The 16,985-nt window shown below is 36.9% G+C and overlaps 1 protein-coding gene across 2 annotated transcripts in view; it reads right to left on the reverse strand.

The window, feature by feature from the left end:
* VPS37A (VPS37A subunit of ESCRT-I) overlaps window positions 1-16,985 on the reverse strand; it is a 46,107-nt gene that overhangs the window by 24,447 nt on the left and 4,675 nt on the right. Inside the window, exons 1-2 of one of the 2 annotated variants that reach the window (XM_058720090.1) lie at window positions 16,462-16,481; window positions 1,483-1,557 (exon numbers count right to left, since the gene is read on the reverse strand). In XM_058720090.1, the coding sequence (XP_058576073.1) occupies window positions 1,483-1,557; window positions 16,462-16,469 (83 nt within the window). In that variant the 5' untranslated portion in view covers window positions 16,470-16,481. Of the gene's footprint in view, window positions 1-1,482; window positions 1,558-16,461; window positions 16,482-16,985 lie in introns of those variants that run through there. The other variant, XM_058720089.1, reaches the window with a different exon arrangement.

Consider the following 16,985-nt stretch of genomic DNA (forward strand, 5'->3'; position numbering starts at 1 on the left):
CCTCGTGGTTTTCCTACTTTTGAAATACTGCCAAGAATTATTTCACCATCTACTGAATTTTTAAAGAGTGAATAGATAAAAGCCAAAGTACTACAATTAAAACACTGTAGCTATCATCATGCCTTGGTTCTATAAAGTTCTCTTCTAATTGTCCCCATTAACACATCTCTCCCAAGTCTGAGGTCAATCACATGGTTTCAAGTAAAGAACAGTAAACTCTCAATACAAAAAAAAAAAAAAAAAAAAAAAAAAAAAAAAAAGGTGAAAATCTCAACCTTTCTGAACTACCACAAATTTAAAATCAGAGATCGAAGTCTTAAAAAATGGGATTTTACTGGATATGGATACTGATTTCCAAACCTCTCAAAGAAGAATATGTCCCTTTAAACGGTCTCTCTGTTCGCCTGCTGGCTCAGATAACTATTTATTTTACAGCACTGTCAAAAAGAAAACTGGGTCCTTTTTGGCTTTTCCTACTAAAGCATATGGGGGACAAAACTACTTCATTTATATAAAGACGTTAAAGTAGTTTGGTAAAAAAGGCAATGAATGGTCTTTGAAGCACAACCAATCTGGGTCTGTAATCCTGACTATGCTGTTCACTACCTATGTGTCTGTAATTTGCCCAATTTGCAGGACTGTTGTGAGGATTCAAAAAGCTCCTCTATATCAAGATAAGCCAGCATCATGCTTGGGACTGTTATACGTTCACACTTTCATTCACTTATTCAACTAGGATTTCACAAGGCCTTTTCTGTGCTGGCATTGTGCTAGACGGTGAGAATATGAAGATGAATAAGCCATGCTTCTTGTCTTCCAGTTAAGTGCTTCTTACCCACAAACACCTGCTCCAGCACCCAGCCCCCTACTGCAATCTGAGAAAGTAGTAACTTAATACTTTCATGCTGAAGACTAATAACTGCACTTATGGTTAAATGGGGAATTCAGCAATCATCCTGTCCAATCTTTTCTCTCACGAAGAAAATTTTTAACTTGATTTTTTTTCTTTAATCAGCAGATCAAATTGAGCCTTGAACTTTTCTGGCTGATGTAGTGTATCTGTTGCTGAAAACTAGACTATTTTAACTTGTTTTTGATATAAAGCTGAATAGATCTCTAATGGTTTTCGATACACAATCCCCTTGATTGTCCTTATCATTCTTTCTTTCAGCCTACCTCCAGCTAAAACTTTAGTGCAAATCAATAAAAATAATTATAGTACTAAAGATCATTACATCTTTTCATTGCATTTCTTTCTTCTTGTATAGTTTTTTCTTACAGCAATATCATTATAATGATGTCTTTAAAAAATTTTTGTTTCACGAAATTGCATTAACTTTTTTAGAAGTTACAGTTACTAGAAAGGGAAAGGTTTAAGCAAGTTTACTTTAAGCAATTTACGTCTAATAACTAAGAAACAAAATAATGAAAAGACTTTTAAACGCACTATTACATAAAAATATAGGATACAATTCTACTCACATATTAATGTTAATTGTCAGGTTGTTTACGGTGAATGGCAACCTGTATTCCACATCTTTCTGTATTTCAGCTATACTGTAAGAGAAAATTTGAGAAAAAAGTTTACCTGAAGTTACAAAACCATTAATGTTAAAAAGAATTTTATATGTTTTTAGAGCCTACTAAAACTATCAATTTTAATCACAGAATCTAGACAGCCAATATAACTCGCATCTTAAGGGAACAATTATCATAGAAAGATTTATCAAGTAAGCAGGCAAAATATTCTGAAATATCCAAGTGTGTGTGGATACAGTGCAGATAGATGTTGAGGCAAAATAGCAGAGAAAAACTCCTATTAATACTAGATTGATTTACTATAATTTTATCTAATTCATCATTACTATAAGCAACTGTTATCCTCTGGTTAACACAGGTCAACAAGACATCTGGGTTCTGATCGTAACTCTGCCACTATTCAGCTATATAGACAGCTAGGGAAGTCTGGGTCTTAATATCTTAAACTTAAGTCTAGATAAGATGTCTCCTACAGTCTTATGACAGACTGCTGGCCATTTTCCTCCCGTTCTTCCTAAGTAAGAGAAGTCTAATTTTATTTTGAGTAGCAACATTCTAGCCTTTTTTGGCAGCTAGTTGTTGGTACAGACTTAACCTCCAAGATAGACATAGGGAGGTCTTAGGGTCAAACTACTAGGAAAGCATCTAAAAGAGGGGACAAAAAAAATGAGTAAGAGTCTATTTGCCCTTCCTGCCTGGACCTGATAGCTGCACTTCCAACAGCCATATTGGACCATGAGTGACCATGAGAATGGAAGTCATACACTAGGGAGAGCTGAGCAGAAACAAAGAAGTAGCTTGAGTCTTTAATGACTACAGTATTGTCAACTGAATTTCTTTTTTGTGAGAGGAAAAAGTTTTATCTTGTGTAAGTCAGTATTTTGGGAGTTTCTGCTGGTAGCAGCAGAACAGAACTGCCAACTAATATAATTTCCTTACACTTTAATGCTCTATACTTAGAATTAATCTATTATTAATTGTAGGGACACATTATTACAACTACAATCTAGCAACCAAATCTTTTGGAAGCTCACTTCAAGCCCTAATGAACATTCATAGTATTTCCAAAGGGAAAAATGTGAAGTAGTACTAATAAGTTAAAGTTAGGAAGAATCTTAATATTCAAAAAGGCATGAAACTTTTCCAAGCATTAATGCTGCTAAAAGATCTAGCATTTACGTAATAATTTACTTTTTGTTCTTTTGATTGCTTCAACTAAAGCTCTGTACTCTGACATCCTATGGAATGGGGTTAGAATTGAGAAGAAGAAACAGCTGAGAAGAGACTCAAAAAGATATTCAGTATTAGGACTTAAACAGTGTTAGACAGGTTTTTCTTTGGGGTTCACGTTTGGACACTATGATACTGACAACCTCCTCAGTTGTAGGAAAACCGTATAATCAATTAAATGACTTCAGTTTTCTATTCCTCTATATTATTTTAAGACCCGAAGGTGTAACTGCTTCAAGGGAATGCTGGTCACAAAAGCATCCATCAGTTTTAAGCTAAGTAGAGCATCTTCATGGTTAAAAGCATGACCTCCAAAGTGAGACTTCCTGGGTTCAAATTCTCCCTCTAAACCATTTACTTGTGTGACTATATGCAAACTACTTATCTCTCAAATGGAAAACAGGGATGTTTAAAGTACCTATCTACCGAAAACATTTGTTAGATTAAACGAGAGAATACACGTAAAGCCCTCCACAAAATACCGTAATTGTTCAATACATGTTAACTATTATTAACTATGCGTTTTGAACATGCATCACAGTTGCAGCCTGTCTACATTTATAGTACCGAAGTTTTAAGTCAGTTTTTCAGTGTATTTTTATAGAAAGTAAATTAATTTGATTAAAATAATTTTCACTTAATTCAATGGCTTAGAAGTGTTCAATGCATTGTCCTGATGATTAAAGTGTTGACATTATTATTAAGTTTTGGCAAATTTCCTTCACAAATGAGGTATAATAGATAACTGAAAGCAATACTCGTAATATTAGTGAAAGCTGAACTATGAGTAAACAAATTCCAACACAAGTTAGTCATGGTAATTGTTGGAGTTCAGGACATACTACTTCAGCATCTTGATTATTTTCAGCCAAAGGAGTTTGAGAAAATATGAGAAGCAGGAATGTTACTCTAACCTCCTCCCTGCCCCATCCTTCTTCCTTGAAACATCATAAGTTTCCTCATATGACATATGCCCTTCTTATATCAAGAGGAAAGGAACATCCTTACCTCCAAAGACAAAGGGACACCAAGAAGAATAGAAACAAAGAAGCCTGGCGAAGCTGGCCCCCACCTTGTGTACTACAATTACCTCGTATTCTTTAACCCATCATATTCCTCCATTACTGTGCACCCTTAATCAAACCTAGCATAAAATACTCAGGTCTAACTATTTCTTTGGGTCTTCACTTCCTTTTTAAGTTTTCCATCTCATGTAAAACTTCTATTAAATAAGCTTATATACTTTTCTCCTGTTAATCTGTCAGTTTAATTTTCAGACCCAGCCAGATATCCTGAGAGAGTTGAGGACACCATTTTCCTCCCCTGCACTAGCTACATTAGACAATATGGCAAATATCTGTTTACTTAAGTAAAAGAAGAATCATTCCCTGAATATTCACAAATGTGATTTTTGAAGTTTTTGCTATTTTAAATAACTTTTAAAAAACTTATTTTTAAAATGATTCACTTTCATTGGGAAAAAACAAAAAGAACAAAAAAATCAATCCACTAACACATTGGTATATAACCTAATCTTTCTATATTCAGAGCCTTATGTAAAATGCAACTGTACTGTCTACACAATTTGTAACTTGCTCTTCTTGAATCAATAAATGCTATTTTACATTGTCTTTTTTTAAATGGCTGTATAATGTTTTACTATCGTGTTTAATCTACTTTTTATCAATTATTGAGATTGTTTCTAGGTTTTACTATTATAAATCACACTTTGATAAACATTCTTTGCAGCCTTATCTTTCAGCTAACAGGTAGTAGCATTCTGGATATAAACACACACACATATTTTAAAGTAATACTGTAATCACACTACAAGAGCAAATTTGAATGACCTTCCATTAATATTTTCATGTTCTAGGTTCTCTCAGACAAGTGAAGTACTGTGGTTTTCAAACTGAAACAACAAAGAACTCTGCTAGAATGTATGATCAAGTGGCATCCTCATTTTTTTGATAGTCCCTAAAACTATAAACAAATAGACCTTGAAATGCAATATAGGCACCAGTTATGGTAAAAAGATTCCTTTACAAAACGATCATTTATCTCTGACTGTATTTTGGACTTTATATTTTGTGTACAGTTGGACTTCGTAAGACTTAGTTCAGTCGAACAGCTACCATATAGCCGCCATCTTGCAAAGAAACAAATACAGAAATATGTGTGGTCTTTGAAGGGGCGCACAGCATGAAGAAAAAATCGAGGGACTAAAAAAGGCCAGTTCAAGCATGCATGTCCCAGAGTTGAGTAAATCAAGAAACGTTTACAAGTGAACCTTGCAAATAAAGGATGCAGATGCTTAAAGATGGTAGAGATTAGACAACTTCCCTTTCCCACCTAAATTTCTAGACAATATCACAGAAGACTTTAAAAAAAACCCCAAAGCTGTAACAGTGCTTTGCAAAGAGTAAGCAGAGAACAAATTCTGAGGAATCCCTAAAAGATAAAAAGATGGGATTAGATTTAAGGAAAAGGGTGATAATAGGGAAAAAGGCAAGAAAAAGTTAGTATATACAGGAACTAATGACAACCCCCCAAAATAAGACCAATGCAAAGCAGGAGTAGTCTGAAGGTCCTGCAAGCCCTTGAAGAAAGTCAATGCAAACCCAGAGTGTGGAGGGCAGGGCAGAAACATTTCCCAGGGTAATGAATGGGAAGGTGTGTGGAACAGAAGGTAGGACAGATCACTCTCTTTTCCCTGCTTGTTCCAACCAACAGTCAGTCATCTCTGTATCTAGAACAACACGGTGAGGCAGCAGTGCCTTAGGAAGGTGCTGACTTCCACGTAGCCTCCGACGCCCAAAGACAAATATCAGCTTGTCTCATCTTGGAGCAAATCATTCTTTTTTTATTCATCATCAGAGGCAGGCTATCATAAACAGAGTTCAATATCTACCAACAAGTCAACAAGAAATCTCCAATACAGAAATGAACACTTCAAAAGAGGCCTGAACAAAACAAAACCATGCAAGGCAGGCACCAAACTCAACAAGCCCAAAATACAAAAACTTAAGGAAACAGAGTTAATTGAGCAAACAGAAGACTCTAAATTTCTGTAATTAATATTCTTAAAGTAACAAAAGAAAACAACACTTGCATTCACATACACACAACACAGCTGACATGAAAATGAAAAATTAAGAAACTGAAAATTTAAAATAAATAGCTCAAATAAATGGTTCGGCGCTCTGTTTGGAAAATGTTTCATACTACCTTCTCGTCTTGGAGAATACTGACACGTTTTTAGCATATTAAAGGCTTTGGGAAATTCTAAAGCACTCGATTTTGTTTTCTCAGTCTGTTTGACACGGAGCATGTATTTCACAGTACTCTTTGAACAGTGTTCTGTGGAACACAGGATAATTAAACAGAGGTGCAAAGAGCTAGAGGAACACAGAAGAAAGCACCTAACCTAAACAAGGGTAGGGGTGGTAGGGTCTTCAGGAAAATAATATAATATCTGAACTACAGTTAAAAGTCAAGTAAGAGTTAACACCTAGGAAAGAGAATCAGGGAAACAAAGTGGACACTCTACACAGAAGAAACACCACGGGAAAAACTTCAGGTGTGAAATAACAACGGGGCTCTAAGTATTCACATCCTTTGCCATTGAAAATCTCACACCCCCGCGGTCTCATTAAAAAGAAAAAGAGAGGCCCAAAATACAGACACTTAGGCTAAGTCACCACACTAGGTCTTAATACCTAACCTGACTGTAGCCTCAACCTCCTCAGAAATTTGTCTTAACCAGTCAGGAATTTTCTGAACAGCACTAAATGAGATTATCTGTCACATGGGCCCCCTCTATCACTTCCAAGATGAGGTAATCCACCTAATTAGACCCCCTACTCTTAACCCCAAGGAAAGGTGACCTTACCTGGTACAATCCTTTTCTTTTATTTTGCTAATAACTTCTTTGCTCCACCACCCTTCCTATAAAAACTTTCCATCTTGTACAACTACCTGGAGCTCCCCTTATTTGCTGGATGGGATACTGCCCAATTCATGTATCATCTAATGAAGCCAACTGCATCTTCAAAATTTACTTGGTTTTGTCTTTTAACAGATTGGGTGGCAGCAACAGGATCCAAAGAAGGGAATTTCCAAGGACAATTGGAAATAAAAAGAAACACAGGCGTGACACTTCAAGGACCTTTGGTGAGCTCCTCTCTCTTTGAGCTCCACCTTCTTTGCATTTGAATTTGGATCTAATTGGTTTCCAGTACAGAGTTAATGAGTCAGTCTGCACAGACAAGAGGCTCTCACAGAACTCCAGTCCTTTGCTTGGTTCAGTCTACAATTTCATATTGAAATCCCTTTCCCAGTTCCAGTCTACAGTCCCCACTGACTGGCGTTTGCTGGGTTTGGTACTTTCCCCAATTCTAACCCACAGTCTCCATTTACTAGCATCTGCTAGTCAGCTTACGGTGGCAACTGGTGGTGGCCACTGGCTGGGGTTGGTGGCCACTGGCTGGATCTGACTTAAGAGCCAGGCTGGGCCTGATGTGAGCTGGACTAGGTCCAGTGTGAGGCCTCTGGTGTTGTTTTAAATAATGGCTGATAAGAAAGTCTCAGAAGCCAGAAATAAGGCTGCAAACATTGGTGGCCATGGGTCAAGCATTTAAATTCAAAGGCTATTAGAGCACTCACCACCTCAAGAAGACTTCTGATATAGAATAAGTTGGTCACATTAATGGGTTAGAACTGACACTAGGTCACCCACCAACCTGAAGGCAATTTCTATGCAATGAAGTAAAACACCGCACAATTCCCAACTCCATGTCATGTCTCTCTTAGGTATTAGTTTGACTTCGAGAAATCCAGAGGCTTAGCTAAAAAGTGGGATCTTTTATATGTAGAGTTGACCAGGCCACATTCTGGCATACACCTGCTTACTGTAGGTCTAAAAACTATAGTCCCAGAAATTGCCAATATTTAGTCAAATAGCAAGATCTTACTAAAACCAACCTAGAATTACAATGGCCATTAAGGTAAATACTCCAATTAGAGAAATAATTTAAGAAATGTTCTTGGGGCGCCTGGGTGGCTCAGTCGGTTAAGCATCTGACTTCGGCTCAGGTCATAATCTTGCGGTCTGTGAGTTCGAGCCCCCCGTTGGGCTCTGTGCTGACAGCTCAGAGCCTGGAGCCTGTTTCAGATTTTGTGTCTCCCTCTTTCTCCCCCCTCCCCCGTTCATGCTCTCTCTCTCTCTCTCTTCTCAAAAGTAAATAAATAAATAAATAAATAAACTTAAAAAAAATTAAAAAAAAAGTGTTCTTGAAGAACACTTGAAAGTATTCTCAAACAGAACGGGATACCTATTTTAATTGGTAGGCAGAAGCCTTCAAAAGGTTTCAAAATTCCAAAAGTTTCATTGATTCACTGTAAAAGGACAATGAAAAAGAAAGGCACCTAAAACAAAAGACTAACATGTAAGACTGACATTACTTCCTATGGTCCTCCTCTCTCCTTTATTTGAGTACTCTTTCTAGGAATCCTCTATCTGAATTGCCTTTCCATTCTGAAGAGACTATTGGTTACTTTTTAAGATAAAGACCATCCCAGGATGCAGGCAACCCCTACAGTTAACTAAGGGTCATAGTTAAGTAATTTCTTAAACCCATAGAGGATTCTCAAAAAGTTTTGTAAATAAATTATGTCCTGATCCCAGTAGAGAGGGAAAAAAAAAAAAAATCCCTTTCCTTTCCAAATCTAGAACAATTGGTTATTGATCCTTGTTCTCCCAGGGATGGCTACTGCCTTCTTGATGGTCTCATTTTATATCCTAAGAATTTGGCTTGGCTTTCAGCCTGTCTGGGACATGCAGGTTCTAGATCTTACAAAGACAGTATCTTTTGTGCCCTTTTTGAGGATGCGGCTAGGATCAATGAGGTTGTTTAAAACTGCCACAAATGTTAACTGTATGTCTTGGCTGAGACTTGACAAGATACTTGAAAGGATTTCCTAACTCTATGATCAGAAATCTGTCCAAATTAGAAGCTGGTATTCAGAACCTGAGAAGAATTTTTTTTTTTTTTTTTAGGACTTCTCTAAGCTAAATGCACCCAGAGCAGGAAAAAACACTCAAACATAAGGGGATGAGTATGAGTATCCTTTGATATCATTTCGGTGGCAACTTAACTCTTTGAGGAATTAAAAACAGCTACACTTGTTTTAAATATATGTTATCACCTAATACCTGTTGGAACAGCTAAAATCAAAGACAAGAAATAACAAGTACTGGTAAGGATGTGGTGAAAAAGGAACCTTCACGCACTGTTGATGGGAACGTAAACTGGTGCAGCCACGGTGGGTATGGAGGTTCCCCCCAAAAAGTAAAAACAGGAATACCATTTGATCCAATAACTCCACTACTGGGTACTCATCCAAAGAAAACAAACACTAATTTGAAAAGACATGCACCCCTGTTTACTGAAGCATTATTTATAGTAGCCAAAATATGGAAGCAATCTTAGTGTCCACTGACAAAAGAATGGATAAGGAAGTTATGGTATATGTATACAAGGGAATATCAGTCAGCCATAAAAAAAAAAAAAAAAAAAAAAAGAGACCTTGCCATCTGAGACAACATGGATGAATCAAGAGGTTATTATGGTAAATGAAGTAAGTCAGGTTGAGAAAGTTAAGTATCGTATGATTTCATTCATATGTGGAATCTAAAAAACAAATGATTAAAAAAAAAAAAGCAGAATCAAACCTTTAAATACTCAGAAATGATGGTTGCCAGATGGAGGGAGGCTGGGAGAATGGGTAATATGCATGAAGAGGAGTGGAAGGCTTCCAGTTTTGGAATGACTAAGTCGTGAGAATAAGAGGCACAGCACAGGGAATATTGTCAATAATATTATAATAGTGTTTTATGGGGACAGATGGTAGCTACACTTGTGGGGAGCACAGCATAAGGTATAGAGAAGCCGAATCGTCATGCTGTAGACCTGAAATTAATGTAACATTGTGTGTCGACTATACTCAAAAAACTTCTTTCAAGTGTAAGAATTCAAACTTTCATACTATATTAAAATTCAGCCCTAAAATTAAAAGATAATAAAGAAAAGACTGAGCTGCAGCTTTTTTTTTTTTATATGTAGTGAATTTTGTTTCTGCACTTATATTCATGGCAACAATTTAAAGCTATAAGCTATGAGGTCTGCGTGTTTATGTGTCTCTTTCTATAGAGAGAACTTGTAGTAAATGTGTGGTATTTTCTATCTCCAGTTGGTGTTCTTAAAATTAATTTGTAAATCTAGTTGGCTTAAAGATCTACTTAATTGGTTTAGGGAAAATTAAGTGCTTATCTAATTAAATTCTCAGAAATATAAGAGAAACACCCAAATGTTTTTGAAGTTCTAGGATAATCTTCTACTAAATTAAAGCTAGTTTAAATTCATCAGTTTAATTAAAACAGGCATATCTTTAGAGTTATCAACATTGAATACAATGAAGATAAACATTTTATTCTACCTGAATTACTAGTTTATTACAGCTGTTGTAATTTGTCAGCAAAAATAACTTAGAATGATGGCTCATTGTGTCTAACGTCTCAAAGTTTTGTGGGTAATCTAAACTTGATTGCTGGAGCAAATGATTTAGATGTAAGTGGCATAAGAGCTTACATATAAAATAATTATATTTTATGGTAATGTGCTTAAAAAATTTTTCCAAATCTCTCTAGCTGGAAATTTTAGGAGTCTTGCTAAATTAAATTAAATGATGGAATGTACTGAATATTTACATTATTTCCCAGTAAGATAAAATACTGTTATTGAACATAGGCTTACCTACTTTTGGCTTATTACAGAAAAACTAAAAGATATTTAGTTTTGTTAATTCTTCATTGGAAAACTGAAAAAAGCACATACTTCTAGAAATTATGAAATGTATTCATAATTTGTTCATCTAAAAAATGCTGGTATGATAGTTCAAAATTCCTTCTTAGTTTTGACTAGAAATTAAGATTTCTAAGGGTTAAGAATTCTATTTACCGTTATTAAAGCTACTAGAAATAAGGGAAACATCTTTGTATGTAAACAAAGTAAAATGGTTAAGAGAACGTTTAAGAAACGGAGATGCATTTTTTTGTTGAGGGAAAAGAAAGTAATTTTGTACTAAAGAGTTGGTTCTTTAAATTTTTTTTTTTTTAATCTTTATTTATTTTTGGGAGAGAGAGAGACAGAGAGCGAGTAGGGGAGGAACAGAGAGAGAGGGAGACACAGAATCTGAAGCAGGTTCCAGGCTCCAAGCTGTCAGCAAAGAGCCTGATGCGGGGCTCGAACCCACGAACCGTGAGACCATGACCTGAGCTGAAGTTGAACCCCCAACCGACTGAGCCACCCAGGGGCCCCAAGAGTTGGTTATTTAAAGAGAAAGAACAGGACAAAATCGGAATGTGAAAAACAGAAAACTTATAAAGCTTGTGAAAAAGGAATTTTTGGAAAGGAACTTTATGAGTGGTCAGGCCTAAGATTAAAATGAGTTAAGTTTTGATAGCAATAGTAGGCTGATACAAAATTAGAATTTGATTTTCTCTGTTAAAAGAACAAAGGTTTTTTTTGTTTTTGTTTTTGTTTTTTTTTGGACTTCCAGTCTGCTTTTGATAACAGATTGTGAACATTTCTTTACCTTCTGAGTATTAAGTCTCATAATGATCTGTGATCCTATTTAGGCAAACTTTAAAACCCTTTTTTGATATTTTGACAAAGTTCCCAAAACCAAATTCTAAATGAAGGCTTTTTTGACATGTAAGAAATTTTGGAGTTCTTCCAGAAGTGTTCTTTAACGAACACTCCAAAAAACTGATTAAACTAATTAGATTTCTTTGATATATTAAGTTACGTGGGAAGCATTATCAAGTAAGAATACCATGTCTTCTTTATATTGTATTTGTAAGATTGTGGCATGTGTGCATGAAGTTCATTTTGCTTCTATAAAAACTGGCCCCCACATGGCCAGATTTTTGCCATCCTAATGACCTTGTAACATGGCAAAAGTCTGCTCCTGAATCAGAGAAATTAAGATGGGTCAACAATGGCTGTAAGATAAGTCAATAGATGGGGCTATAGGAAACCAAAGTTGGCTGCTTGGTAATTCCCAGCTCTCAGGCAAATCCCATTTTTTGGTTTTTACATTCCTTTACACACTAAAGTACATTTAAGGTGACTGCAATTATGAATCAACACTGGGAGGGAGACTTCTACTTGTCAGGTCCATAATCCTGGAAAAACAATTTTTGTCCCAAAAGGCCTCAGACCTCCTCTCTCCGGACCCTTTGAATACCTGCAAACTGATGTCATTCAACTGCCTCTTAGTGTGGGCTATCAATATGTTGTTATTGCACATGTTTTCTGGACGGTTTGAAGCCTTTCCCTGTTGCAAGGCTAATGCCCCCAGAGCGGCAAGGAAAAAAGAATATATTTCCCAGATAGGCTATACCTTCCACAATATCCAGTCAGTGATCAAGGCACCCATTTCACTCGACAAATTATACAAGCCTTCATGAAAAGTCTGCAAACTTCTTGGAATTTTCACTATCTCTATCACCTTCAATAAGGCAAGGTCAAAAGAACTAATGAGATGCTTAAATTTAAAATTTCCAAACTTGAAACTACTGGACTTCCCTAAGGTACTGCCTTTGATCCTGTGGGCTATTCACAGTATCCCATCTGGAAAACAAACTCACTCCACATGAGACAGTCACTGGTAGACCAATGCCTACTGGTATACAACATTCTGTTGATCCCTTGTCTCATGTTAGTATAACCGACTACTGTAAACCTCGAATGTCTTACGCTCAACCTATCATTAACACGTTAAAAAATCTTTTCCAGATCCCAATTCAATGGATCCTATCCTAAAAGCATGGTGACTGAGTATTCTGAAAACAACATCAGAGGAAGGTAGCACTTAAGCCTTATTGGAAGGATCCTTACTAAATGCTCCTGACCAATGCTCCAAAACTAAAAGATGCTGGAGACCTCAGAATCAAATTAACAAGAAAGCAGCTGACACTGAGGGAGACCGCTTCTGCCCAAGGCAACATACCAAAACTTACATACTTTAAACATGAAACCATGAAACCCTTTCTCCTTTTCATTTCCTTTATTCTGGCATTTGCCTGCAAAGATAACACCCTCATCTGTATCTGCCTGGTCACTACTAATGGGGGTAAACCTCTGAAATTTATAGCAAACTTTTATTTCAGGCTAGGAGAAAATGTAACTGTGCCCCTAACTTTTCACAATCAAAATAATACATTTCATTGGTTGACTCCCCTGAATTTACACTGTTGAGTTAGAAAGGACCTACCAGGAGGCTTTCATGATTCAATGTTCACTCCTTTTGGCAGGTCCCTACCACCCTGGCTAGGGATAAATGTAAATGAGATTATGATCAGGAGCTTCCTAATTCCTGAAATTGCAGAATCCACTGCTAAAGCAATAGCTGTCCAGTAAAAATCCTTGCATTCTCCAGCCAAAGTTCTTCCCCCCCCACCCCCAGAGTTCTTAACAATAGGATATCCCATGATTATCTTTTAGCTGAGTATGGAGGTTATCTGCTGTGGCCAACTTCACCTGCTGTAGGTGGATTAGTACTCCTGGGAAAGTTGAAAATTATATAAAATCACTGAGCAAACCACTTGTCCTAAAAAGGGAGATTCCTTCAACAGGGTCTTTCTTCTTATTATTTGTTTTTGTTTTGTTTACTTATTTTTTGAGAGAGAGAGAGAGAGAGAGAGAGAGAAAGAAAGAGAAAAAGCATGCTCGTGAGCAAGCTGGGGAGGGGCAGAGAGAGAGGGAGACACAGAATCCTTAACAGGCTCCAGGCTCTGAGCTGTCAGCACAAAGCCCAATGTGGGGCTCAAACCCATGAATCGTGAGGTCACAACCTGAGCTGAAATCAGAAGCTTAACCTACTGAGCCACCTAGGTGCCCCCAACATGGTCTTTCTTTGATTGGTTTGGGTTTTGGGGAACATGGCTTCAAAGTGTAATCCAAACACTGGGAACTATCCTGTTTACAGTTATTATAAAAATCTCTCTGGTGAACTGTATCTTCTCAAAAGCTTTAAATGCATGTTTGCGGTTGCTAAGTACCAAGTAGATGATCTCCTTGAGACTGGAACCTTGGAGAAGTGAAGAGAAAGACCCTGTGCCCTGTTAATACTCTAGGCAAATAGTCAGGAATCCCTGGAAAAACAATGATGAGACATAGCTTTGGAGACAAAAGAAAAGTCATTTTAGGCCCCCACCTCTTTTCCTGACCTGTACACCATCAACTAGCTCTACTTGCCCAAGGAGCACTTCTTGCAGAACTTCCTAGAAGGCATTTGGATTGCAAAGGAATGCAAAAAACCTCAGTAGTTAAGGATTTTAAGGAAAGAAAAGCGAATGCAAAAAGCAACATTCTCTACCAGGGAGGAAATAGCTTAACCAGATCAGAGACAATAAATCAACCTCCCAGTGTTGGTTTAAAAGTACAAAAAAAAGTTGACTGAAGGCACATTCTTTCTTGAGTCTTCTTCGTTTGTTTGTTTTTTTTTTTTTTTTTGCAGGATTTAAAGCTTATTTATTTACTGAGAGAGAGAGAGAGAGAGAGAGAGAGAGAGAGAGAGAGAGAGAATGGGGTGGACAAGGGGAGGGAGAGAAAGAGAGAATCCCAAGCAGGCTCTTTGGGGCTTGATCTCATGAACTGTAAGATCGTTACCTGATCCGCAATCAAGAGTCGACCGCTTAACTGACTGAGCCACCCAGGTGCCCCTTTTTTGCAGTGTTTTACCTCCGCGTTGAGCACGGGGACAGCAGACTAACTTGGAGCCAGAGAATTAATGATGCTGACCCTTGCTGGTCCTTGTAACTTCAATCAACTTGGCCTCTGTCAACTTAGGGTGACTTTTGCCAATTCTGTACTGAACTCTCCTTTGATAGGCTCCTCCACCAATACGCATGCACCCTTAGCTTAAAACTTTCTTAATTTTGTTGTTCAGACAGACACTGCTTTGGGAAATATCTCCAGTGTTTTCCTTATTTGTTGCAAATAAAATTCTTCCTTTTCCACTCTTTCAGGTGGTTCTATCTTTTTACGACACCCAAGAGGTGAGTTCAGTTTCAGGTTACAGTATCAAGGTGTTAAGCAAAAAAGCCAAGACCTGTGGATGTCACAAGAAGGAACAACAAAAACTTCTTGAACTTCAGAGCCACAGCTGAGAGAGGCACTAATGCCTTAAATTTTGACCACAACTCCTGGTTAAGCTGAGAATTTGATCAAAAAGGGAATGATTGTTAAAGTAATCTACCTAATAAAACTCCTTGCCCTTCCACCTAAGGGAAGGTGACCTTACCTGAAACAGTCCTTTTCTTTTGCTACTAACTTACTTGCCCCACTCTCCTTCGTATAAAAACCTTCCATTTTGTACAACTCCTTGGAGCTCCCCTCTACTTACTTGCTAGATAGGATAGTACCCAATTCATGAATTAAATAAAGCCAAATAGATCTTCAAATTTAACTCAGTTGATTTTTGTTTTTTAACAATCTGTTGACACTTTCCATCAGTCACATCACCATCTTCTGTGAAAACTAGGCATTAAGCTAAGGAGGTTGGGCTTTTCTGGGCAAGAATCAGGAAACTACTGAAAGGAATATACGGTCAAATTTGAATTTTAGAAAGGTTATTCTTGTGGCCATGTAGAAGAAAAAAATTAAAACTGAAATCAGAAAAATAGTTAGAACCCAGTGTAGTAGGGATGGACTGAGTGATGGATAACCAGGTTTCTGACTTAGGGAGCAGACAGTAGACAGCTTGGAAGGAGTTCAGGGGGAGAAAGGGAAGAGTGGATGTGGCTGGATTTAACTAGCAATAGGGAAAAAACTGTATGCTTAATTTTTTAAAACAGGTATGGACTGATGCTACTAAGGGGAAAATTAACTAGAGGCAGTACTTGAGCTGTCACGATCCACTTAGGAAATATTTTCTTAAATAGTATTATGATGCATTATGTCATATACTCTGCAACTGTAATTTTTAATTACTGGTTATAAATGGACTATGTCAGATAATATATCAAATTAAGATTCATTTAATTATGGGACTATTTGCCATACATCACTTTAAAGTTCATTGTAAGAGCTCAATGTTTCTTTATGGAGTCACAGAGTTCACATTTTATAGACCTCTGCAGCTTCCATAGGCTAAGGCATAGCAAATTCTTGTAGGATTTTTTATTGTAACAAGTTATTAAGGTGATTTTCTTCCATAAGAAGTTTTAATCTCAAGTACTTACAAAAGATAAAGTACCATCGCTTGTAGTACAATAGGGAGTAACTGTAACCCGGGAAATGGAGACAGGAAAGCCCAGGGAAGGAGGCACCTACTCCCCAGGTCAAAGCAAATGTTGCTATATGGAAGAACTATTGTCAGATCTTCCAGATCTCTTTATTTTAAAAGAAAAGTTGGAGGGGGAAGGGGCTATATAGCAAATCTCTAAATCTGCTACTCAATTTTGTCATGAGTCTAAAAGTGCTGTATAAATAATGTCTTTTTTTTTTTTGAAAGTTGAAAATTTGGGTATTTGAATAAAAAAATCTCAAATTATACATGCCAGCAATGGACCCATATTTTAAAAAATACGTAATATTGAAACAGATTAAAAACACATACACATACCCTTTCATTATAGATTTGTTGTGTTACCAAGTTCATGCAGGAGTCCTTCTGAGCCAACACTTAAATCCATAGAAAAAAATTATGGAATTTAGGTTTACTCAGAAACCTATGAGGTTAGAGGAGAAAGTCTTATTAACTGTGAGCAAGGGGTTAAACTTAACAGTTATAGGGTAGAAAACTATACAGTAGGAGACTCTCCAAGGAAGTTATAAGGCTAAAGGTTTGGGCAATCAGAATAATGGTATCCAGGGATTGGCAGCCAAAGAAAATTTCAAAATAATTTTCAAAGACTATATAGATTGGCACCATTATTTTTAAGAAACAAAAATAAAATCATTGTCATTTACACAGTACCTACTAGTTTCCTTACATGTGATCTATCTAAAATCCTTCAAAACAGGTACATTTCATTTGTGAGGAAACTATCCAAAACGGACTTGCTTACTGAATGGCAAGTCAGAAGTATTCCTGACAGAGGCAAATGAGTTATAGGTGGGCTTGTGAAGGATTCACAAACAATAAGC

Source organism: Neofelis nebulosa, chromosome 3, assembly GCF_028018385.1.
Source record: "Neofelis nebulosa isolate mNeoNeb1 chromosome 3, mNeoNeb1.pri, whole genome shotgun sequence".
Lineage (NCBI taxonomy): Eukaryota > Metazoa > Chordata > Mammalia > Carnivora > Felidae > Neofelis > Neofelis nebulosa.